The sequence below is a fragment of the Chlorocebus sabaeus genome, chromosome 11 (genome assembly GCF_047675955.1).
Source record: "Chlorocebus sabaeus isolate Y175 chromosome 11, mChlSab1.0.hap1, whole genome shotgun sequence".
Lineage (NCBI taxonomy): Eukaryota > Metazoa > Chordata > Mammalia > Primates > Cercopithecidae > Chlorocebus > Chlorocebus sabaeus.
In genome coordinates this window covers 12,657,430-12,683,813 of record NC_132914.1, presented here as the reverse complement: position 1 = coordinate 12,683,813, position 26,384 = coordinate 12,657,430, and the positions used below count along the sequence as shown (strand labels likewise).

The 26,384-nt window shown below is 43.8% G+C and overlaps 1 protein-coding gene across 3 annotated transcripts in view; it reads right to left on the bottom strand.

The window, feature by feature from the left end:
- Window positions 1-2,187: 2,187 nt before the first annotated feature.
- ETV6 (ETS variant transcription factor 6) overlaps window positions 2,188-26,384 on the bottom strand; it is a 247,633-nt gene continuing 223,436 nt past the window's right edge. For all 3 annotated transcript variants that reach the window (XM_007967682.3, XM_007967684.3, XM_007967683.3), the window contains 3 exons: window positions 12,270-12,412; window positions 10,830-10,930; window positions 2,188-5,907 (listed from right to left, as the gene is read on the bottom strand). In XM_007967682.3, coding sequence (XP_007965873.1) covers window positions 5,802-5,907; window positions 10,830-10,930; window positions 12,270-12,412 — 350 coding nt within the window. In that variant the 3' untranslated portion in view covers window positions 2,188-5,801. The remainder of the gene's footprint in view (window positions 5,908-10,829; window positions 10,931-12,269; window positions 12,413-26,384) is intronic.

The following is a 26,384-nucleotide window of genomic DNA, read 5'->3' as shown; positions in this document are numbered from 1 at the left end:
TGCTTTTTTCCCTGAGATCATCTGATGATCCATAAGCACTTTCAGGTTTGAGAGGCACTGGTCTAGCCCAGCGGTTCTAGAGTCCTCTGCAAATGCCCTGGTTAAATGCTCATCCAGGCTCTGCTTAATAATTCCGGGTACAGATAGCCAAGGTCAGTTAGCAGATGAGAATGATCCTTTTATTTTTCTTTTTAGATCAGGCTGGTTAGGCAGATAAGTGGGCATAAGTGGATAAATTGCTGTGCTCTAATTTGCAAGGGCAGGTCAGCTGTTAGAGTTACCCTTTAAAACAGCTCATCTTTACAAGCAAACTGATTGCTTAAAAGGTTTGGAGAAAACAAGATGATGACTTTGGTATGTGATTCTGTGTCCACTTAGCCTCATTCCACAGTATATCTACCATTAGGAAAATGCGGCATTATTGTGTGTGAGTACTATTAATGCAAATTAGTTGTCATCAATTATTTTGAGTTTATTGTTTAAATTGCTACAAGCTCTCTTTCACACTAAGATGAAGAAATTGGTAGCAGTGACTCTCAGACTTCAGTGTGCATCAGAATCACCCAGAGTGCTTGTTAAAACATACTGCTCGGCCCCTGCTCCAAAGTTTCTGATTCCGTTTATGGGGTGGGAACTGATAATTTGCATTTCTAGCAGTTCTCTAATGCTGCATTATAGAAATAGTAGCTTCGAATGCATTTTTAGCACCACAAAAAAAATATCTAGACCCTTATTTGATACTGTGCTCTGATCATACAGAATATAGGGCCAAATTTCAGCAATCATTCTCAGGGGATACAGAGTAACTGGGTTAACCTAAATACAAAAGTAAACTAACAACATTTTCTAAGACCGTCGATTTCTTAGACATTTCGAACCTGTGTCCAATTTGCTCAACAGCAACACATTTGCTTCGTTTTTCATTCTTCCCCTTGTTTCCACCCACCTCTGATGGCAGATAGTTCTGGTCAAGTGCAGAATGTTTGATCTTGAACTCCCAAGTGCCCACTGGTTGGCGGGTGGCTCTGTTGGCCAGGTTGGCTGGGACATTCTGAGCATGTGGGCTGGCTCTGAGCGGTGTGATGACTTTCTAGGTCATTACAGTCCTGTATTTAGTCATAGGATCTATCCCAGCCCTTACGCCTTCATCGCCTTGTAGGCTTAGACCCCTGATCTCAGCAGATTTAAGGGGCAATTCTATTGTGTGAGGACCAGGCATTGCTAAGTTCTCAGTGAGCTAATAAACCTAATGGGTCCCAAGCATCTCTGATCGGGGTTCCTCTTGGCAATTTTTCCACCTGTGGCAGCTGCTCAGCTCGGAATAGTTCACTCTGACTTTTCCGGTCCCACTTGTCTAAAGATCGCCTGCAGACTGCTCTGCAGTGGAGGCTTCCTGCCAGAGAAAAACCATTGACTGCCCTTTATGCCATAATTGAGTGGAGACAGGATTTACCTCATCAGAGCACCTTGTCTGACTGTATTTCATATTATTAAAAACAGAGACTCTGGACCTCTTTTTTTTTTTATAAAAAATTTATTGAGATGATGTAATTATAGGCTTTTCTTTAAAAATTATTTGCAACTCACTGGCCCTGAGAAAAGGCATTTTTTTTGTTTTTGTTTTTTCTTTTTTGTTACATTCATTTGATTCAGTCCCTTATAAACCCCACACCTCATAAACAAGAGATTAGAAACTAAACAAAAAGGGGGGGAAAAAGGAAATTCTAGATTCGTTCTGGTTTGCAGGTGGTTGCAGTCACAAAGAGAAATCATCAAGAATGTTCACTTGGCATGTGTGAAAGATTCAGGGGGTCTGCAGTTGTTTAGTGTTGATGCAGTTGGGTCAAGAGTATCAGGTTAGTCTTCTGTGGGTTTTAGGCAGGGATTATTGTGCCCCCCTCCCACCCCACTGGCTTCCTTGTGTCACAGCCTTTATTTCTACTCCGAAGAGGAGCAGGAGAGAGTGAACAGCCTCTAACTAGCACCAAATGCTTGGGCAAAGAAAACTGCCCCTTCTTCTTGATGTGTTTTCCCAAATCTTTTATCTTCAGTTTCCTGGGTGGGAATGGGCCAGACAAGGTAAGCCCAGGCTGGATCCTGATCCTAATTCCATTCTTGGCATGCTGTCTGCTCCTAGGGCAAGTCACTTCACCTCCCTGACCCCCAGGTTTCTTTTTTGCAAAAGGGAGTTACTGTTTCAAAAATGTATTCAGACTTGGAGCCCAGGCAGTAAAAGGTGGGAATGGTGGTTTACTTCATCATTTCAGTAAATTGTCACAGCCATTTGAATTTCAGCTAAAGCGACATTCTCATTTGGACGAGAGATCAGTATCAAGAGACACTGGATAAGAGGGTTCCAAACATACTGTTGAAAGGAGAAAATCCATTGGTCTGTCATTCCTCTTTTTCTGTGGGGATGACCTCACCTCCCCAAAGGATTTGGAACATGGGTGATGCCACCTGAAGCAAGACCAAGTCGCCCTGGGTCAAGATCTTAGAGTTCATGCTACCTTCAACATAGCCAGTCTCGCCAGTGCTTTCTTCTGATACAGAGGAGACGGCCTGGCTAGCTTGAGATGTAGGAATGAGAACTTCAAGACCCAAGTGACAGTACAGATCTATCACATGGCATTTTGCATTTTCTCCATCTCCTGAAAATCCATCTCCTTTGCCTTTTCCTCTCCTGACTTCCGATTTGTCTCCTGAAAACACCCCTAGTCCTTAGTGTTGAAATGAGAAAGTTCATGCTGGATGGATTGGGCAAGTACAATCTAAACTCTGAGAGCAGGGATTATGGCTGATTGAGCTTTGGGTGCCTCACTGTGTCCAGCAGCTACTTCATCAAGGTTTGCTAAATTCAATCTGAAATCTTTAGGGTCTGCAGGGTGTAAATACTGTATCCAGGTGCTGGCACTACCCAGGTCTTCTCATAAAGAACAAATGAAGAGGACATTTGCAGTTAGGGGATTACAAAATCATTATTGGTAGTACAGATGGATATCCCTTACCTGAAATGCTTGAGACCAGAAGTGTTCTGGGTCTTGAATTTTAAATTTTTTTGTATCTTGGAATATTTGTATATATATGAGAAATCTTGGGGATGGACACAAAGTCTAAACACAAAATTCACTTATGGCTCATATATACTTTATACACATAGCCTGAAGGTAATCTTATGATATTATAAAACAATTTGTGTACATTGAACCAGAAGAAAGCAAAGGTGTTAGGTGTGGAATTTTCCACTGATGGTGTCATAGCATTCAAGAAGTTTTGGATTTTGGGGCATTTGGGGGTTTTAACTGTTCAGATTAGGGATGCTCAACCTGTATCTGAATGGGAAATAAAGACTATATTGGAATGAGTGCCTTCTATTTCTTCTTCAAGTGGCTGAAGGTATCATCCTAAGTCTAACTTATTCTACTGGGATATTGCTTTAAATATAGAAACTCTTGGGGCAAAAGGGAATTTCTCTCTGTAATTCAACTGTAAGATTCTTTGAGCAGTGAGAGACTGAGTTCTTGCACTTGGGTGAAGAGGCCAGACTGAGAGGCTCTAACCCGAGCAGCATCATGCCCTGGTCTCTGATTTCATATTCATACAGAGGGATGCAGTACAAATCCCTTTCTCTCCATTCTTAAAATCAGTGGCTTTCACAATACATCAGGTATTTGGCTTAATCTCTGCATTTGAGATCAAATACCAGTCATCTTAGAGGCTGAATTAGGGATCACCATGTCCTACTGAACGCTCTCAAAAGACACCTGCAGTGTGCTGAAATCTGGCAGAATATCATCACCATCCAAGCAGACTGTGACCCGCTCACCTCACATAGAAGGCCCCTGACCTCCTGGAAGGTCGAATGGTGGGGCACCTGTGACAGTAGGAGTGGGTTGGCTACGCCCGTGTGTCTACCTGTGCTCTGATAAGAGGCAGGGACAGACCAAGGCTAAAGAAAGCCTTGATCAGTTCAATTCCAGTGTCCTCGAACCACAGTCCATCTGTTCGCACCCTAGGTTGGTGTCCTTGTCAGTAAGGCCCAGGGAAAACTCCTCTTGCCTGTGTGACCCAAACTCTACGGGTCCAGCTCAACTCAGAAAAGGCTAGGGAGAAGCCCAGGGGTCTGGCAACTTCCCTGGGAGCTGCTGCTGAGGGCACATACGTATCCTGGAGGAGCTGTGAGTTGCTCCCCCAGCTGAGTGGAGGAAACAGAGGGGAACGAGGAGGGGGTGCTTTGTAAGGCAGATCTAATCTGGATTAAAAGAAATTGTATTCCAAATATTGGATTTCTGAGACCTATATTGGAAGAGTCAATTTAGATGGCTAGAAAAGGAAAAAAAAAAAAAAATCTAAAACAGCTTTCTAAAAATATCTGTTATCATCAAAAATACTAAGAAGTGGCACTACCCTCATTTTACAAGATACCATCGATCTTATTTTGAGGTGAAAAAGAGCCACAAATGGGTCCTTTCTGAGACATAGCTATGAAAGAAAGAAAAGTAATGTATCCGAGGAATTTCCTGTCTGCCCAGGCTGGGCAAACACTGATTGCAACTGAGACTGCCCTTTGGGATCCTCCGTCTCCAATGCTCTGTGTCCAGTGGAGACCAAGAAACTTTAAAAAAGGCTAGGAACTGAAAAAAAAAAATCAGGCAAAGGCATGAAACTGACGGCAAGATGGCCTTTGGAATGGAGCAGAGAGGATCTTTCCTCACCAGCCTCTGTTACCTGCTTTGGAAAAATAAATCTCCACTGCAGAATATTTTTGCCCAGTTTCTGGACTGCTGGGCCTGTGTGGTCTTTTCATATTTTCCACTTTGCAACGCTCCCAAGCTAATCCCAACTGCCGAGGCCTTCCAAGTAACTTGGACAGCCTTCCATCCTTATCTTACGCCTTAGATGCATGGTTCTCACAGTCATCTCAGGGGTGGCTCACTGGACTAGCATGTATCTGTCTACAGTACAGCAGCATCTGTGATGATTTTGGCCTCCCTCAGATGGGTGGCCAAATGCTTGGATGTGGGTTTGATTCTGTGCTGCTGGCCACAAAGCACCCAGGTCACTGATTCTGTTTAGGTGCCAACAATCCCCAAGACTCTCCAAGAGGCTGAACTCTGTCAGAAGGCATCTGAATCGCAACAGAAGACAGGGAGGGAGGACAGAGGGGACCAAGGGAAGAACAGAGCAAGAGAGAGAAAAAGAGAGCTCTCCTTTTCATTTTATCTTTTTTAAAAGCATTTTTTTTTTTTTTTTTCAGCCAAGACCCAACAGTAACAGGAACAAACCTGATCCATGTGGCAGGAAAAAGAGGAACCTTAACCCCTCTGCAAGTATTCTCTTTCCTGACCAGCTGGGCTTGCCACACTTTGTGAGATTTGCAAAAAATATATATATAATAGATATATATTTCCATAGGAAAACAACATTGGATGTCTTCCCCTAGATGAATGATGAAGAGTCAAACTGCATGTTCTTAAAATAAAAACAAAAACACCATGAAACTAACAACAGTGGAAGGGTGAGGGTGAGGAATTACAGATGGAGATTCCAAATGAGAAGGAAACGTGACATGCGAGTCCCAGGCTCATGCCCTCTGCCAGAATTCCAGCCCCGCCTTTGCTGGGTGGTTTGTCCAAGGTGCTCCAGGGTCCCTCTTCGTCTGCAAGAGAAGTGTCCCTGCCATTTCCGGGTCGCTTCCTTTTCCACTCTCCTCAGCCCGCCTGCTCCGTCACACCTCCAGCAATCCTGGTGGGCAGGGGCTCCCTGGGCTGCTGGCCCGCTGAGGTGGACTGTTGGTTCCTTCAGCATTCATCTTCTTGGTATATTTGTTCATCCAGCTCCTGGGACTCTAGGTGCTCCAGACGGTCTGTTCGGCCACTCATGATTTCATCTGGGGTTTTCATAAACCTTTGGAAGAAGTGGAGGAGTTAAGAGATTCCATTTTCCTAAAGCTGTCTTCACTCTGAACTCTAGCCTGTGTATAAAGCAAGTCTCTATCATCTTATACAGCTGGAGAGCTACTGAACCCCGAGATTAACGCTAACTTAGTGCAAATTAGGAAAAGGTACCCCTCTCTCTGACGTCTAAAAAGTGGCAAAATGATTATTTAAAAAGACTAGGGCCAGGCATGGTAGCTCAGGCCTATAATCCTAGTGCACTGGGAGGCCAAGGTGGGAAGATAACTTGAACCTAGGAGTTTGAGAGCAGCTTGGGCAACATAGCGAGACCCCACCTCTACCAAAAAAACAAAACAAAACAAAACACAACAACCTGGGTATGGTGGTGTGCACCTGCAGTCCTAGTTACTTGGGAGGCTGAGGTGGGAGAATTCCTTAAGCCCAGGAGGTTGAGGCTGCAGTCAGCTATGATCATGCCACTGCACTCTAACTTGGGTGACAAAGTGAAATCCTAATTATTTATAAAAAAAAAAAAAAAAAGTCTAGGATGTCTGTGAGGTAGTGAGCACCCTTTGGGACCGTGTGGTGCATTACTGCATGACCATACAAGAAAACCTTTGTCCAGACCATGTATATATGTTTCTTTCTTTTACAGGATTAGATTTTACAGACTCACGAGAGCTGTGTATCCACTTCCATTCCAGACTGTGAGCCCAGGAAATGGTATTCAAAACTTACATTTCAAAGAATATAGTTAAATGTTAAGTGAAAAATGCTGACAATAGGACAACTTAGTGGAGCTTCTGGAAAATTAGAAAGGCAAAAAAAAGAGAGAATCTTTTACAATGTTATCACGGATTCACCCAAAATGACAGCAATGAACCTTTGTTAGTCTGTCTACCTTTGCAACTGGGGTGTACAACAAGCGTCATCTTCCTGTTCAATGGGTTAAACTGGAAGTGACATCAATGACATGTTTCGACCGTGATTTACAATGGCTCAGGAAGGCAGCCTGGTTGCAGATATTCCGCCTGCACTATAGGAGCACCCTTTCCAGTCCCCCTCTGTGCCTGCATACTTTTCTCTCCCCGTATACTCTGCCCTGTACCACTATCTTAGAACTTACATTTTCTCTCATTCATCCACGTGCAAAAGCCTACAAGGACCACTCAACAAGTCAAGGGTACATCCTTTTGCTCTGCTCATCGGGTTCTTCTACCATCTTTACCTAGGAAGCTCTTATTTTCCACTGTTCACCAGTATGAACCCACTGCAGTCTAGCGGTCTTGGCTCTTGTATAAATCATGGCACATGCTCTCCTACACATCTTTAGCTTTTCCCTTATCTGGAGCCCTCCTGACTCTTCTCACGAGTTGAGTCCTACTCATTCTTTGTGTTCTGCCTCCTCATCAAAGAGCTGCTTAATGGCACTAGTCCATGATTTCAACACTTAAACATCTATCTTCAACACTGAAACATCTTGTGAAAAGTACTCACAATTCAACACCTCACTTGACTACATACTAGGTCTTACACCAAGAAACCTTCATTTTGTGGCAAGTCTGGCTTCTAACATTTATTTCCTCAAAAAGGACTAATCTCTCCCTCACGAAGAACACTATTCCTTTCTCTTACAGAAGATCTTTTGTTGGAAGCCTATCAGTCTTCTGGCTACTACTGCTTTTCCTGCTCATTGTTGGCAAACTTCTCCAGCAGTATGATCTGTAGCATCTGCAGTCTTTCTCCTCTTTTATCCCCTAACTAAAATTTCTCCCTCCACATCCGAAGTCAATAAGGAGCGTCTCTCAGCCAACTCCACAGATGTGCTGTGCTTGGCCCCCCAAACTACCCCTTTCTTCTTTTGACGACTTTCCCATATTAAGCTTCTGATATTCCACACCAGGCTGTCAACAAGCATTTATTGAAAGGTGTAATACAGAATGATAAAAAATACAATCCTCTACCTTCTAGGAGCTTATAATCTAGTTGTCGGAGAGAAGGGCTTCACACATGTTAACTACAGGCTGAGCATCCCTAACCCAAAAATCGGAAACACTTCTGGTCCCAAGCATTCCAGATAAGGGACACTCAACCTGTATTAAAAATATAAATCATGTAGTTGCTCTAGTTACTCCGGAGGCTGAGGCAGGAGGATTGCTTGAGCCCAGAGTTTGAGGCTTCCGTGAGCTATGACCACACCACTGCACTCCAGCCTGCGCAACAGAGTGAGACCCTGTCTCTAGAAAAACAAACAAGTTGGCCAGTCACAGTGGCTCACATCTGTAATCCAAGCACTTTGGGAGGCCAAGGTGGGCAGATCACTTGAAGCCAGGAGTTCCAGACAAGAGTGGCCAACATGGCGAAACCCTGTCTCCACTAAAAATACAAAAATTTGCCAGGCATGGTGGCATGCACCTGTAATCCCAGCTACTAGGGAGGCTGAGGCATGATTATTATGAGAATTGCTTGAATTAAGGAGGTGGAGGTTCCGGTGAGTTGAGATTGTGCCACTGTGCTATAGACTGGGTGACAGAGAAAGACTTTGTCTAAAAAAAAAAAAAAAAAAAAAAAAAAAAGAAAAGAAAAGAAAAAGCAAATCATATCCCTTGGGGACCCAAGGGAACCCAAGCGATGATGGAAGATGATAGCTATGTGTGTTGGAGCACCCGAAGAAGGCCTCATTCAGGGCAATAGACTTGAGGTTGAGCCTTGAGGGTATAGGTATTAAAAAGGCAAAAGTTAAAGTCATATACATTTCTGGCATAGGGAATCGTATTAGTGTTGTAGGGCAGCTGGCAGTTTGTATTATGATTTCAAGAGGCAGGGGAGTGGACCAGAGACAGAAAGACATTGTTGAGTGAATCCCGATGCGAATCATGAAGTCCAGACATCAGCTTCTACTGCCAGGGAAGCCCTTGCCTTTTTCTCATCTCCCAGATCTCATGAAACTGCTTGTCATTGAAAGACTCCAACCTGGGACCTTCTGGCAACAAGCCCTGGGAAATGTAGTTCCCAGCCTTCTAGCCTCTGCAACACAGAATAGAGTGGGAATGGTGCTGAAGAGCCAATGGTCAATCTAGCACAATGACTGGGATACAGAAAGAGTCAAAGGGAACTCTAGTTTCAAAGTTGGCTGCTTCAAACAGCAGTGATGCCTCTGATGAGTAAAGAATTCAGTAATTCTGGGTGGAATTTATTTTTTCTTTTTTTCTTGAGATGGAGTCTCACACTGTTGCCAGGCTGGAGTGCAGTGGCGCGATCTCGGCTCACTGCAACCTCCGCCGTGCGGGTTCATGCAATTCTCTTGCCTCAGCCTCCCGAGTAGCTGGGACTACAGGTGTATGGTACTATGCCCAGCTAATTTTGTGTTTTTAGTAGAGATGGGGTTTCACCATGTTGGCCAGGATGGTCTCGATCTCTTGCCCTCATGATCCGCCCGCCTCGGCCTCCCAAAGTGCTGGGATTACAGGCATTAGCCACCACGCCCGGCCTCTGGGTGGAATTTCTAATCTGAGACGAGTTTCTGTTTTGAAGGTGTCATGTCTGAAATACTTAAATGTGACATTTAAGTGGACACAGCCTACAAGAAACTCTTGGACATTCACATTTGGAATTTCAGGGAGATTTTAGAGTTGGATGTAGAGATTTAAGAGCCTAACCACTGAAGTGATAAATGAAGTTGTGTGTTGGGGGCAATTCATCCACAAAAAAGGTACAGAGTGGGAATAAAGGGAGCCAAGGACTGCATTTAGGTTGAAGGATGAAGAAAAGGCATCAGTAGAGCCAGAGAAGGGAGGGTTCTTTTTTTTTATTCCTTCTATTCTGTTTCCCTTTCTTGAATAGCCTTTCTCGTTTCTTTTGAAGATCTTAATTGCTTTTACTATTCCTAAGTTACCATTCCTTCCTAATGCTAAAGACCAGGTTCTCCGCTCTTTCCAATAAATTAATCATATCAGTGAGCTCATCGGTTCATACATGGTATCACTTCCTACCTGTATACAGATAATTCACAATCTACATCTCTAGCCCCATCTGTCACTCTCTTCTGTCCCACCTGCCAAAACCCATCACCCAAGACTGTGTTTGTTGATGTCACTTCTACCAACCTGCACTTGGCCCCACTAATGACTACTACCAGCACCAGAGGTCTACTTCTATATCTCCTGACTGGTCCTTCAGATCCCTCCTTCTTCTAATTCTTTCTCCTCTCTTGCATAGTACTTGGAATCACAATCTATGTGGCAGGCTAACTGGTTATCTATGAGGATAACTCATTATGAGGAATTCTGGAAAGAAAAATTCTAGTACAGCAGCTTGTAGACTTTTCTGACTATGATGCATTATAAGAAATAGAAATGTATTTTACATCATGACTCATCACATACATACACACCTGGAACATTTTCATGAATCAACTGTCATTCTTGCTACATGTGATGCAGTCTGGCATTTTCAGCTCTATCCTATCCTATTTTTATTTCATTAAAAAAAAAGCTGTGATGGACCCATTCAATCTATTTTGTGACTCATGGTGGGTCATTACCTGCATTTTGACAAATACTGGTTCAGAAAGTTGCCTTACAGGGTTGGTAACCTGGAAGTCTAGGGTTAATTCCTTGTTTTGCCATTGACTTTGTGCTTTTAACTACACCGGACTTTAATGCCACATAGTATTACTTGATCACTGCGTTATTTTAAAGGTGAGTCAGATTCTGTTCATTTAGTTTTGGCTTTATTACAGGACAGACATAAGTTAAAAAAATAGTTTCCTTAAGTCCTAACAAACCAGTACCCGGTATCCAGTTTGTAGCAATGATTGGCTTTGGGTATCCGATAGGCAGGTAGAGATCTTAACGGTCTCCCCCCACTCCCCGTTCTTTAAAGAAAACAGCATCCTCCCAAAAGAAGGAAAGGAGAAAAAGGAAGTGCTACCTGAACAAAAGCCTTTGTCCTGGCTCCTTCCTGATAATGTTTAGTTTGTAGTAGTGGCGCAGGGCTCTGGACATTTTCTCATAGGTCATGTTTGTTCTGTTCTGTTTGTTCAAAGGAGGAAGGGAGAAAAAAAGCACAAAGACACAATGAAATGAACCTCAGAAAAGGCACTGGGGGAGCTATTAAAATAAAAGCTCTTCAGCTGCTGCCTGTGGCCCTGCCAGTTTGGGAAGCTACCTGCTAATCTGCTGCCTTCCAGGCACATCTGTCCCCACCGTTTAGCTTTTTATATTCCCTGTCACCAAGGTTTACTCCTAAGGTGAATCACCCTTTGTCCGAAGTCCTGGAGCCCTAGCTAATAAAACAGATCCCATAGCAGCCTCCCTTATTTCCTTTTCCCAAGACTGCTCTCTGCTCCGCCTAAGGAATTTCCTGCAGGTTCCCCCTATCTCTGGGTCACCCTTCACCTTCTGACCCACACAGCATTTCTTTTTTTTTGTTGCAATGACCTTTTCTCAAACTTGTGTTTCTGGCCTGTCGTTTTAAGGAAGACAATTTTTTTGTTTAAATTCCTGTTGCGGAAGCAAGAATACAGTGGTTCTGGGCCTGAGGCAAGGGTACAATGTGGGAGTAGCAGAGGGATTTTTCTCAGTGACTCACACATGGAAGTGTCTGTCAGTGGGGCCTTGCCATATTTGGTCATGGTCTGCACTACCCACTGCCTTCTTAGAAGGCTGCAGGTCTGGGCACACCTGGCTGGGCCTCCCTGCCTTCTCACTCAGCAGATTGAGGTTGTGCCACCATCGTGCCAACATCAGGCTTTGCTTCAGGTCCACCTATTGGCTGGCCTGGATCACGGCTACCCACTTTTTACATCTGCACACTTGCGCAGTCTTCCTTACTGCAAAATACTTTATTCAATGCCATTCCCTCCCCTCAGTTTGGAAAATTGTGGGGCAAACTTCTTGCATCGCTTGCTTATAAAGGGGATGTTTTACAGCCAGAATGTAAGTATTTCCTATAAAGAAATGGGCTTTGGGGAACATGGGAGTTTCTAACTGAGCAGAAAAGAAGTGGCACTTCCCAAAGGTCCCCTGTGAGTCACAGAGTCTTGCCGTACTTCCCTTTTACCCAGTTCCTAACAACAGTGGAGGTGGCGGGATCAGGTCAAGGGGAGTGGAAACAAGAGTCACTCATGATGCAGCCCAGTAAACCCGGATATGTGAGTTAATGGGCACCTGGTCTCAGGAACAAATGGAAAGATGCATCTTTAATTATTTCCTTCCCTTTGCAACTGCCTGATTGCTTGCCTAGCAAGGAATAAACTAAATAAGTATGGGCAGATGTAAAAAGCAGAAGATAGACGATTATCCTCCAATCCAGGGATAAAGACTTCATTTCAGCACTAGTTTATGGAGCAGATATCTGCTGCCCTTTTACCTTATGGTTTCCCCACAGTCGAGCCAGTCCGTTGGGATCCACTATCCGGAATATTTTAGATTCTTTGTCCTCCCATCGGATGAAGTTTTCGTACCGGCTGTCAGAAAGCAACTGATAGACGTAATCCCAAAGCAGTCTACAGTCTACAGAGGAAAAGGGCAAGAAAACACTGTTGAAAACGTTTCTTGTTGAGTCACTAACCAGAAGAATAAAAAAACAATCCATCAACTGCTTCTGCCTAGCTTGGGTTGACTGATTGTCTAACTTCCTTGTTTTACAGGGAAGGAATGAAGGCCCAGAGAGAGGGAGGGAGGTCCTGTTGTGTGACCTTTGACCCACTGGAGGCCTCAGAGATGATCCAGGCAACAGCCTCCCTCCACAGATGATGATACAGTGACCTGGAAGTCCACAGAGTCGTGACCCAAACTTAAACCTGGGCAGAGCCCATGTGAAAGACGGGAAGCAAGTTCTAACTGTGAATGAACGGGCTCTGAATGTGTGTTAAATGCAGCCTGGAAGGAGAAAAGGGTGGAAAGAGGGTCCTGATGTTACAGAGAGAGCTGTGTGGTAAAAAATAGTGGGATGAAAAGATTATCCTGGTGTTGGTGGGAGACGGATGGATAAAGATGAGAAGGCTGGGGTAGGCTAAACACACAGCAAAAAGGAGTGAGGAGTGAAAAACGGTGGGAAAAGAAAAATTATGTGGCTTGGTGACTCTGTGGGAACTGTGGCTAGCATGGTTTTAAAAAGAAATACAGATATTCTCATTCTATCACACTTTGGAGGCTTTTAAAAAATGTTTTGATACAATGGATCATGGCAGAAAGCAGCCCAGTGCAAAAATCACTTTCTCCATTTGCAGAACTGATGTCTGAACACTCAGTCAGGCAATGGATATTTATTAAGTGTCAAGTGATTTAATATGGCCTAGGCATGGTGTTGGGCATTGGCTTTCAGCTGTGGGTTAGTAAATTAAAGGAGAAGACATGGCCGGGCGTGGTGGCTCATGCCTGTAATCCCAGCACTTTGGGAGGCTAAGGCGGGTGGATCACTTGAGGCCAGGAGTTTGAGACCAGCCTGACCAATGTGGCGAAACCCCGTCTGTACTAAACATACAACAAATTAGCCAGGCGTGGTGGCATGTGCCTGAAATCCCAGCTACTTGGGAGGCTGAGGCAGGAGGATCGCCTGAACCCAGGAGGCGGAAGTTGCAGTGAGCCGAGATCGTGTCACCGTACTCCGGCCTGGGCAACAAAAGCGAGACTACATCTCAAAAAAAAAAAAAAAAAAAAAAGAAGACATGATGTGCACCTTCCCCTTGTTCTATGACTTTTTGGATGTGTGCTATGAAGGTGTGTGGTTGCCCTCCAGCAGAACCTGGAGAGGTAGCTGGGGACAGATGTGTGCCTTCTAGGTTGAGTTAAAGGTTAATTGGCCTCCAGATGAGGAGAAGCAACATCAATTTCCAGGTGTTCACTGCATGATTCTAGAAATGCCCACTTTTTATAGGCACTCGTCAGAATGGCTGGTGATGGGAGATCCATTACTAAATGCCAAGTATGAACTCAGCACTTTACCTGTATTATTTCCGATCCTCAGAGAGGTTGAAATAACTTGCCTGAGGTCACAGGCATTTGCACTCTGGACTCCTGCACTACAGTGTTCTTTCTTTTTCACTTTGGGCGAGGCCTGGGCCTGGCACATTTGAAAGGGGAGTGTCCAGTTGAGACTTGGAATATATTACAGCCAATACATCTGCACTGCAGAGAAAGACATACACCCTTCTCTGGGGGTATATTTACAAGGGGAATTCAGTTGGGCCACCCTGAACATGTTTGTTAATCTTCCTGAGGTTCCGCTGCCTCACTTATGAAGTGGGAATAACAGCACTTACTTTACAGGATTACTGTATTAGTGATAATGGGAGGGAAGAGAAAGTAATAAAAATAACAACGGTATTTAGTGGGTGCTATTTGTGGGTACTGTGCTGTGGCTTCGACAAGCCTGGTTACATCTGACCCTTATGCCACCTTATGAGGCAGGTGCTGTTGCTATTCCTATTTTATAGACCAGGAAGCTGGGGCTGGGAGGGTTTGATGATTTACTCAGAAGGACACAGCTTATGAATGACACACAGGATTCTTGGCTCTGTATGACCCCAGAGCCCATGCTATGACACACTTCCCAATGCAATTTCTAGTCTCAGAGAAACTCGTTAATGGGTATATGTTCGTAAAATTTTAGGGCTTTGCAGAACAAAGTACACCTGCTCTGTGTACCTTTTCTGAACTCCAGCATTCTCTTTGAACAGCAGAAGACACCGGCAGAAAAATGTGGCATTTTCCAGAAGCTTAATCTTTCAAGGAACTACCATTAAACATACAGCGACCCTAAATCTTTAGTATCCCTTATGGTATCCTTCTGTATTATCTATGTTTAAACATTAATGTGGTGTGTCACTGATCGTGTTTTGGAAAAAGACAAGTGGCCTCCTTCTTAAAACAACGACACCATAGTTCTGGAGTTTGAACTCCATTCTAACAACAGAAGCTGTCCAGACACTTCTATTGCCCACCCCACCTTGCCATGGCTGCATTCTGTATTGCCAGAGGGTGGGCTAAGGTGGGGGGTGTGGAGAAGATGAGTAACCCGAGCATCATAAGTACCTTGAGAAACCAGTGTCCTACTGCAGACTGAGTATAATCTAGCTCATTTTTAAGGCATTGGAAGGAGGATGATTCTAGTTTCTAGGCAAAGCAGTAAAAAGTGGCAAAGTATCTTTTTCCCTTGCAAGCATCTTCTTGTCTTGAGTCACTTCCACTATAAAGGGAAAATAGAGATCTGTTGTGGTCTGAATCTTCATGTCCTCCCCAAATTCATCTGTTGAAATCCTAACTGCCAAGGTACCTTTGGGAGGTGATTAGGTCTTGGGGGCTCCACCCTTGTGATTGGGATTAGTGCCCTTTTAAAAGAGGCCTGAGGGAGACCCCTCGCCCTTCCACCAAGTGAAGACACAGCAAGAAGGTGCTGTCTATGAACCAGAAAGTGGGCCCTCACCCAGATGCCTCATCTGCCAGGGCCTTGATCTTCCCAGCCCCCAGAACTGTGGAGCAGTCCGTGTCTACTGGGTATAAACTACCCGGTCTATGGCAAGTTTGTCAGAGCAGCCTCAAAAGGACTAAGGCCAGAACTCAGCTGTGGCTTAATATTTCAGTGTTTCTCCTACTATCAAATGGCAGATACATTTTAATTTTCCATAATCTCTTCCAACTGGAAGACATCTGACAAAATCAAATCTTATCACATAAAGTGCCTGTAAATTAGGGCTGGGCGTGGTGGCTTATACCTATAATCCCAACGTTTTGGGAGGCAGAGGCGGTAGGCTTGCTTGAAAGCCCGGGAGGAGTTCAAGAACAGCCTGGGCAACATAATGAGACCTCATCTCTACAAAATTTTTCCAGGCGTGGTGGTACATGCGTGTAATCCCAGCTAGTTGGGAGGCTGAAGTGGGAGAATTGCTTGAGCCCAGGGTTTTGGGGCTGCAGTGAGCCATGATCAACCCACTACGCTCTGCCTGGGCGATAGAGTGACAGAGTGAGACTGTATCTATAGGGGAAAAAAAGCCAGTAAATCAGGAGGAACAAAGGCAGTGTGTGTGCAACCCCTCCCATATCTCCCTATAGGTTTACAATCATTTTCACTGCAAATAGGCCGACGACACCATTGGATTCCTCTGGATTGGGAATGTGATTTTCTAGTGTGTTTATTTTAATAAATTTCAGCAATTAAGAAACTACCTGGTTGTCTTTTACAGTTTGATATAAAGACATTTTGCCCATATGAAGGTGACTGACATCATGGCAGCCCTCCTGACTCCAGGCGGAAGGCACCCCACTCAGAAGCCTACCGTAGAGCTAAAACAAAGCAGAGAGTTTTCCATCCACAAGCATGGGGGTTTTCACTGCATGTTTCTGTTGCTTCTCTTTTACTGTAATGGTACATTCCACTACTCACCAAACAGTGAAATGTGAACCAGACCATTTCTCCATGTAAGGGCTTAACCTGCGCTGGGCTACCATGTTGGTTTTTCGGAGGCATCAAACCGGGATCTAGAATGTTATCTACTTATCAGATGGCAAAGGAAGGGCAGGACTTCCAGAGAACGCCGTTTCCCTGTGAGCTTCAAGAACATTTGTATCCGGCGAACTTTTTCCTTTCATAAATGTGAAAACAACCCCAAACAAGCTGCCAATCGATCATTTTAAATGACATTTAATCCAGCAAAGCCAACTTTAGCTGAGTAATAAAAATATGTTGACATTCAGGACATATTGAATTACTCAGTCACTAACGGAGATAGCAGTAGGAATTTTGTGGCATAAAGCAGTTGTTTCAATCTCAGAGTATAAGTGGCTTTTATAACATTATTGATTGTTTTGTTTCTTTGGTAAAAACGATGCCTAGATGATAAAAATAACTGCCTGACCACACAACAGATTTTTTTTTCCTTTTTTTTTTTTTAAACAATTGACATTCAAGCCATGTCAGTTATTTTTGTTTCTAAGATTTCTATTAAATAAAAGGCAGATCCTCCTTAGGTTCCTAGATCCTTTAGAGGTTGCTGTCACGGCTCACCTGGAATTTTTCAGCCTTTTCGGAAGCCATGTCTGCATAGATACAATGTTCTTTGATCATCAATTTAAATGCACAATATTATATAATAAAGCGCACCACACTCTATAAATAGAAGTTCATTCCACTTCAAAACACTTGAACATATATGTATAAAATGTTTTTGGATCACAAGGTATTAATTTTAAGTGCATTTTTCTTAAACTAAAGGGCTTTCTTCTATCTCAAGGCACATGGATATTTTAAAGAAATTTCTACTATTTGCATTTTCTTGTCTAGGAGAAGTAGTTTATGAAAGTGTTTAGCCCAAGTATAGCTCCCTCTCCTTCCTGCTGGGTGAGGTACCCTCGGTATCCGCAGCTAAAGGCATTGTAAAAAATCCCTTCCTGTGGTTAAGGAGAAATATTTTCACTCCCACGTCTGTCTCTTACCAGAGACTCATTGTATAAACTTATTGAGCAGAGATTGTAAAAAGATGGGCAATTCACACATCACCAACATGGTTTCTGAAGAAAAAAACCACGCTAGACAAAACTGATGCTTAAAAAACTTGAGTAGGCAAGTCAAATTATTGAAATAGGGAATATTTAATGATCATGGTTAATTTAAATTTCAGGAAAGCCTCTAAGAAAGTCATTTTATGTTGTTTTAACTGCCCAAGTGGAATTCTAAAGAAGGCCTGGAAATGACAGTCCCATGGGTATAATTACCAACGGAGAGACTGCGTGTCCCTGTTACATTTTTTGAAATTTATTACCTAAAAATTAATATGTTTATTTCCAGTTCAGCAACAAAACACGCAAAGTACCATACGAAATAAAAAGGTGCTACTAAGCTTTACAAATACGGTTCTGAACTGGGGGCATCTGGCAATATCTGGAGGTATTTCTGGTTGTCACACTGGGGTGGAGGGTGCTCCTAGCATCTGGTAGGTAGAGGCCAGGGATGCTGCTAAATATCTTACAATATACTAAGCAACTGCACAAATTACTATTTGGCCCAAATATCAAGAGTGTTGAGAAACCCTGCTTAGAGAAACACGGTTTGCAACATTCAGGGGACCATCTGCTGCTTGGTTTTTTTTTTCTCCTCCTCCTCCATTCTAGACCAGCCATTACCTAGAAACAGAAAGTTGGTCACTCCAGTGCAGCCAGGTGTGTGTTGACACGCAGAGGTGTGTTTACAATGGGCAACTGCTTGTGCTTTGCTGTGGCTCAGGAAAACAGAAAACATATGTGCACAGTGGCACGCTGCGGGAGGGAGAAGTGGAGGCAAATAATACAAAAATCTATGCTTCCTGGCTTCCTGGGGCACAAGAACCACAGCTGCAAACGAGGCTGGACCTCTTCACCTCCGATTACATAAGGTGTGGAGAAGGCTAGGAAACACCGGTATCCGAAACTCACACCGTGCAGCTGAGACCCAGCCCGCAGTCAGAACCTAGCAAGGCCCAGCCTCTGCTTTGCTCAGGTGTGGGTGCAGCCTGGGAATTCACATCCGGGGACTGCAGAGAGGTAGGGACTCTGTATTACAGCACTGTGCGCCCTTACACAAACTGGAATTTCCAGTCTCCTCAAGCCCCTTCTATTATTTTCCACTCAGCCACCATGCTGTTGATGTTTTTTATCTTTTAAAAACATTGTCCTGAAACTTCCTCCTCTTTTAGGGCTCTTTGATTTCTCAGTCGTTCACACTGAAAATAAAGTGCAGTGACTCAGCCGCTGGGAATATTCCTGCTGGAGTGATGGCTCCTCCCCTCCCCAGTGCTCATCTTATTAATCCCCTCCAAATATGGACAGCAGGCAAAGCTTCAGGGAGGGGAAGCAGGAGCACGGAAGTAAATCTCCCAGGAAATAAGAAAACGGAGGTGGCCTTGAAGGGCACCCCACACAGGCCTTCACTGTCAGTGCCCTGTGTGGCTCCGCAGGCAGTTGTGCTGGCCGCACCCACAGCTCCTACACAGTCCCTCTCAGGTGGACAGGCTGGCAGCTCAGCAGTGAGGCAGAGTGGGGACAGTAACTCGTAGCGGTTAACCTTCTTGTGCCACGCATTCACACGCTGTCTCATTAACAGTCAAAAGAGCCCAGAAATGGGTTCTCAATATTACAGATAAGGAAAGGAGGACTCAGGGACATTATGCACCTGCTTGGGAGTCAAGAACTGGACTCCAATCCTGCTGACCTCGCAGTCCAGGCTTTTGCCACAGGCCCACACTGCTTCCCTAGGACTGTTCCGGGCTGGCTGTCTCCAGGAGCTCTTGAAGGTACTGGGCTACAGAGGTCTACAGAAGGGCATCTCCCACAGACAGTGTGGGTGGAAGCGGCTCTTTCACCTGGTACTAAAACACTGGAATCCTTGTGGCTTCTGGGGACATCCCACAACCCTATCTTTTCTTTCCTGCAAACACAGATATTTATGCACAGACGCACGTGTGAGAAGGTGCACATGTGTCTGCATGCCCCACACCTTCCAACAAAGGCCGAGGGCTGAGACTTGCCCCGAGCACTTCCATGCAGTCCCTTCACACTTCTTGTCTATGAAGTCTTTTAGCCGTCAAGGCTGCTCCTGAGGCTCATGTACGAAATTAAAAAAAAAAAATGTCCATAGGCTTCCTTCGAAACAAATTCACAGCAGCATTAAACACTGTGGGAGGAAGTGGAGATGGAAGCAAGATGTCGGAATACAGTGACTTCTCCCGGTCCTTGAAGCCCCTGAGGACAAGCCTCAAACTGCTTTCTCTGGAGTTTCATACTGTTTTCTTCATGTTGCTTCAGAGGCTTCCCGAACTGAATCTCTGTATTTATAATTCATCCAGTCAATAAAACAAAACCAAGGAAGTACACTGTTTGGCCGGGTGCGGTGGCTCAAGCCTGTAATCCCAGCATTTTGGGAGGCCGAGACGGACGGATCACAAGGTCAGGAGATCGAGACCATCCTGGCTAATACGGTGAAACCCCGTCTCTACTAAAAAATACAAAAAAACTAGCCGGGCGAGGTGGCGGGCGCCTGTAGTCCCAGCTACTCCGGAGGCTGAGGCAGGAGAATGGCGTGAACCTGGGAGGCGGAGCTTGCAGTGAGCTGAGATCCGGCCACTGCACTCCAGCCTGGGTGACAGAGTGAGACTCCATCTCAAAAAACAAAAAACAAAAAACAAAAAAACAAAAAGTACACTGTTTTAGTTGGGTGACAAATAAGACCAAATTGATGTCTCCCTGATTAGCATCTTTTTGTTTCTGTTAAGGATGTAACCTTGAGAGATAGTAAACGTATTTTTTAAAGTCCCAAAAGGCTACCATTAAAGATTCCAAGGATTGCTGCAAAGTGTGTTCTAAGAGGGTTAGGAGTGAAGAAGCCTGGAGCTGAGAGGAAATTCTGTGTCTTGCCTGCTGTAGGATTAATGACCCAATTGACCAGTGATAGCCTCACAAATCGAGAAGTTCATGTTCACAAAGATGGAGAGACTTCAGCAAAAGTTGTGAGATAAACACAAGAAAGGTGATACTCTCTATTTGGGCAGGCCATGGGCTTTTAACACCCAAATCTGTACAGATTTAGGTCCCCACTTTTGGGTAGCAAATGAGGGGTTATGAAATGAATGGATTATAAAACAATTCTCAGTGTACCAAGGAATCTTCTTCCTCAGCAGAGTTTTGGATTAAGGCCAAGGACGAGACAGGCAGACAGGAAATCTGGTGGCTTAGGTTTTAACGGAATTAAAGTACTTTAAGAGAAAACTAAAATGACTGAGAAGTTTTCTTTTAAGATTTAGCTGTCTATAGTCAAAGTAGGAGCTTAGTTTGTGTCATGGCATAAAGCAAGAGGACATTGCCTTCCACCAGCAAGGATACGAATTTTGGCATTCAGAGATGCAGTGCCCTATCACCTAGAACAATGCCTAGCACATGAGCAGATTGGCAATAATTTTTGAATCAATGAATGAAGAACTATATAATCCAAAGTGCAAATAAATCATTTCTTTTACTTACCTGTATTTTATTATGTTAATGATGTTTTCGTAACTATGCTGGTTGGTCTGAAAATATGCCTGCAGTCCAGAACCTGTCTATTCTCTTACATAACTGGTTATTGTTCCTTCCACGTGTCTTAAACATGCCTTGTCATCTAAAGTGCGAATAATTCCTTGAGAGCAGGGGGACTGTTTTCTAAGTCTGCATCCTACATCTCCTACATCGCACCTATGATTCCAAGCTTACTGAACACCGGGTATACAATGTTGCAAGGCAGAGAACATCAAATGTTTTCTGTAAAGGGCCAGTTAATAAATATTTTAGGTGTTGCTGGCCATGCAATCTCTGTTGTAACTACTCAACTCTGCCACTGCAGCATGGAAGCAGACATAGGCAATACCAAATAAATGGGTTTGGCTGTTTTCCAGGAAATCTTGATTTAAAAGAGACAGATGGCGGTTGGATTTGGCCCACAGTTTGGGCCACAGTTTTCAATCCTTGCTCTAGAGTCCCACACCAGAAGGGAACAATGGTTTTGGGAAGAACACTGAACAGAAGCTCGAGGCTAGACTCTTGATGTGTCTGAATCTCAGTTCCTTCACCTGTAAAAGGCCCTTCTATGTTTGAAATCAAGTCCAAATAAGGAATTTCCATACATACTGAAAACATGACTCACGGATGACTACAGTCACACCTCAGCCACCTACAGGTGCTTGTGGCCAACATACTTTCTGACTTTCAAACACACTGGTGGGACACAAGCCAGTAAAACTTTTGTAGGTAAAGTTTTAGAAGACTGACAGATGCTTTCTGCTAGGCTCCTTGCTCCTAAATAGCCCATTCTTAAAGATACCAAGTAGAAAACAAGCATAGAAAGGAGCAACTTTTTCACTGTTCCATACACCATTGGTTGCTGCACTCAAAACAGACCCCAGGCATCTTGTCTCACTCCATCTTGTGCTAAACTCTCTCTCATAAACACTAGTCATTCCAACCTAGTAAACTCTTAATAACACTTCTCCTTATCCTCTGCAAAGTAAGTGACACCTTTAAAAATAAGCTACGTTATATTTAAAAAGATGTCATTTGTGATTTGTATTTAAACTGTCAACCACCTACTGAATTTCCTTTCTTGATTATTTTAGTTTTTCCATATGGTAAATACCTAACAGACATACATTTGCATGTATCTTAATTGTACGATGGGATTTCAGTGATATTAGATAATGAAAAGAATTTATGAAAAATTATATATCATATATATAAAAACATATATATATATGTATTTTTTTTTTTTTGAGACAGGGTATCACTCTGTTGCCCAGGCTGGAGTGCAGTGGCATAATCTTGGCTCATTACAACCACCACCTCCCAGGCTCAAGCGATTCTCCCACCTCAGCCTCCTCGGTAGCTGGGACTACAGGTGTGTGCCACCATGCCTGACTAATTTTTATATTTTTTGGTAGAGTCGGAGTTTCACCATGTTGGCCAGGCTGGTCTCGAACTCCTGACCTCAGGTGATCTGCCAGCCTCAGCTTTCCAAAGTGCTGGGATTACAGGTGTGAGTCACAGTGCCCAGCCTGAAAAATGATAAGATTTTTAAATGACCTCAACAGACCTCAACTTGTAGATTTACATTTCTACCTGAAATAGAAAAAATACACTGAGCCTTATCTTGTTTTGCTCCTGGTAGGTTTTCTCCATCTGGAATGACCTCTTTTTCTCTAATCTCCCCACTTGTCCACATTCTAAGCATTCATCCAAGCCCAGGTAAAAGCCAGCCCCCCATGTAGCTTCCCCTGACATCACTACTCTGACCTCCTGTGGTACTTAACAGGAGCCCTTCTAAGATACATGTCACGTGCTTTGCTTTTATAGTTAACTGTGCTCAGCTCTTTCATGATAAAGACTGTGTCTTATACCTCTCTGTCGCCACCCCGTCAAGAATGCAGAACAGTGCCTTATACACAGAAGGTGTCCAAATGCATAAATCCTAGGGCACCTGAACAAATCACATCTGAATAGTAAGAATTTAGCTTCGTTTTGTGCTCCACATTCATGAGTACTATTTGCATCTATACCCTCCAGCTATAGTACTCATCAGTTTGACATTCAGCAGCACCTTCGTTTCTTTTTGTACTGTGCTCATTTAAAAAGCTTTAAGGAGCTAAGTTTTCTCATCTAACAGCTGCTTTATGGAGATTTAAAGGCTTTTTATGGCTGTTCAGTAATGACAGAACTTTTACATTGTACACAGGAATCACCCGATGAATTTCACCTCCAATAAATAGAATCAATTTTACAAGGATCTGAGGAGTCCAGAAAGATATCAGAAGAGTGGAGTACACACAGGGTTATCCTCAAAGAAACAAAAGTGCCTAAAACTCTTGTGTTTTCTTGGGAGGGTTACAGAATCAAGACTGTCAGATTACAGACTGGCAGAGCTGGAAGGAACTTTAGGGACCATCGAGTCCTACCTTCTTCACAGAAAAACAATGCCTTTCAGTGGAATGAGTTAAATTTGGATTTCGTTAAATTAGTTAAAATATACATTGGGAGATTTAAAAACTTGGCATTATAGCATGGTAATCAGTTTTAGGACACTGTGTCATACTGAAGGAGTTAATGCATTCCCCTAAAAGATCTAGGCCCCAGGATTATTTTACATGAATATTCTGACTTCCTAGAGCCATCAAGAAAAGCACATGTTGCCTATTTCTGTGTGCCCTTGAGAGAGCGGGCATCCAAAGACACCCAGGCTCATCATTTGGTGGGTGCAGTATTCTACCAAGCTTCCTAACTGATGAGGCTGCATCCATCATCAAACACTGATATTGGGGAATGAGATGAAAAAAATAGTAGTATAGGCTGGGTGCAGTGGTCCATGCCTGTAATCCCAGCACTTTGGGAGGCCAAGGCAGGCAGATCACTTGAGGCCAGGAGTTCAAGACCAGCCTGGCCAACACGGTGAAACCTCATCTCTACTAAAACTACAAAAAAATTAGCCAGGCATGGTGGCATGTGCCTGTAATCCCAGCTACTCAGGAGCCTGAGGCATGAGAATCACTCGAACCTAGGAGGCAGAGGTTGCCATGAGCCGAGATTACATCACTGAACTCCAACCTGGGTGACAGAGACTCTGTCTCAAAAAAAAAAAAAAAAAAGTAATATAATTTTAAGAGACTAATATTTTGAAATTTACAAACCTACTAAACAATGGAAAAATAACTCCTCAAGTCTAAACCATGTGTCTTTCTTGATTCATGGGCTTATGGTAGATTCCCAAAAAGTGGTGAAGGCAGTGTCACCTGGGAAGTAGACAGGAGAGATCTTGGGAAGGAAGCCAGGCCCACGAGGGCAGCACTGCGGACAGCAGCCATGGGGCAGCAAGGGTTGTCCTGCACACCTCGGTCACAGGGCCCCTATCTGACCTTGGCGAAGGCCTTTGCCTCTTCGGGGCTCAGTTTCCTTTGTGGTTTCCCCTGTACAAATGACCCTTCTACATAAGATGAATACTGCAGTAATGAGCTACCTTAAGAGCGGTCCTGAGAATTATAAACAAGCAAAAGGTATCTGCAAAATGTCAAGTACTACTGCACACACCATGCAAGAAACAAGACAAGAGGGTATATAGACAAGAAGGGTATTGCCTGGAAAGCACAATGCGTCATTTACAGAATTCACAATACACTGACCTCATCCTCCTTCTCCAATTATCTGGGGAAATTCACATGTTTTGCCTAAGCTCTTTGCTTCTTTATCTAGTATTCTTTTTTCTCCAGTTTTATTTGTTCATTTTCTGATTAAAACAATCTAATGTACAGGTAAAAGCGGAGAGATCAATAATATTAACCCCCATGCATCTATCACCCAGACATATAACCACCAGCTAGTGATGGCTAGCCTTGTTTTATGTAGACCCCACCCACACCCTACCCCCTAACTCTGCAGGATCATTTTGAATTGAATCCCAAACATATATCATTTCATTTTTCATAGTTTTTAAAACACATAAGTCATTTCTGTTTGTCATTTTATTTTCTTGATTCAACATCCCTGATGTAAATTATTTGTAATAATGAAACTGAGGCAACACTGGTGGTGCACTTGGGGCCAGAGAAAAATCTAGAAATAAATGACTCAAATAAAGAAGGGACAGTACCAGTGGTGGCTCATGCCTGTTAATTCTAGCACTTTGGGAGGCCAAGGTGGGCAGATCACGAGGTCAGGAGATCGAGACCATCCTGGTTAAGATGGTGAAACCCCATCTCTACTAAAAATATATAAAAAATTCGTCGGGTGTGGTGGCGGGCACCTGTAGTCCCAGCTACTCGGGAGGCTGAGGCAGGAGAACCGTGTGAACCCAGGAGGCGGAGCTTGCAGTGAGCCGAGATCGTGCCACGGCACTCCAGCCTGGGCAACAGAGTGTGAGGAAAAAAAAAAAAAGGGGACAGTACCTCAAGGCAGAGGTAGGCTTGTAGGAGCCTGTTATTCCATTGCCATCAGCATGGCAGCACCTTGATGGTCAGCTGGGACTCTGACCAGGTTATGGGCTCAGGGAGGAGGGGGCATTTCTCTCCTTTCCCTGAACAGGTCTGTTCTCTCCTGCCTCCAGGTCTCCCTCCCACTATTGAAAGCACAATCACTTCGGTGTCACACTCTCTCCCCTGCAAAGCCTTGCTTGGTCCCTCCGGTCAAAACACACCTTCCTTCTGCTTTGTTTCTACAGCACTTCATTACTCTGGCAGAAAGTAGGTGCTCAATGAATGCTGGTACATAAAATGAATGGGAAATGGGGCTTACTTCATTCTGCCTTATATCTTAGTGGTTTTCACCTTTGTCTCTCCCACGATATTCTACGTTCCTTGGGGAAAAAGATATTGCATGTTAAATTAGCTCTGCATCCTACTCCTAATGCATTTATTTGTACACAGCAGGTGCTCAACAAATATCCCACTAACGGAGTAAAGCTCTATGGAAAGAGCTAACCTTGTCACATGGTTAGAGGATTAAGCTTCTGAAGAATGAGTTCACATAAATTATGAGCATCCTAGGAAACAGACAATGTGTAGACATTTTTCCCACTGGTTTCCATTGGTTTCTTCCCTTAAGTAAGCAAATGTGGGCTTCTTATCATACATGAAAGAGAATCTGAGAGTGGTTTCCTCTGTCAAATGGCACAGCAACACCTGCCTCCAATACCATAATCCTGTTTTCCTCTCCTACCCGCTCCCAAGATGAAGGCTGCATGACGTTACTGCTCACAGGATGGAATTAAAGGCCTGAATTGGAGACAAAGCTTCTTTTTGCTATGTCTGGTCATTAATTAGCTGCTGGAAACTTCAGGACAGGGCCATTAGCATGCTCATAAACCTTTTATTTTAAATGTTTTCGCTTAGCCTTGATTCTGATGTGACTCTCCTTGTAAGCTGGACGTAGGACATTTGTTTCTTAACATTTCTGAGGCTCATTAACTACTCGATCCCAGCGGCTCATTAACCAAGCCATTAGGGAT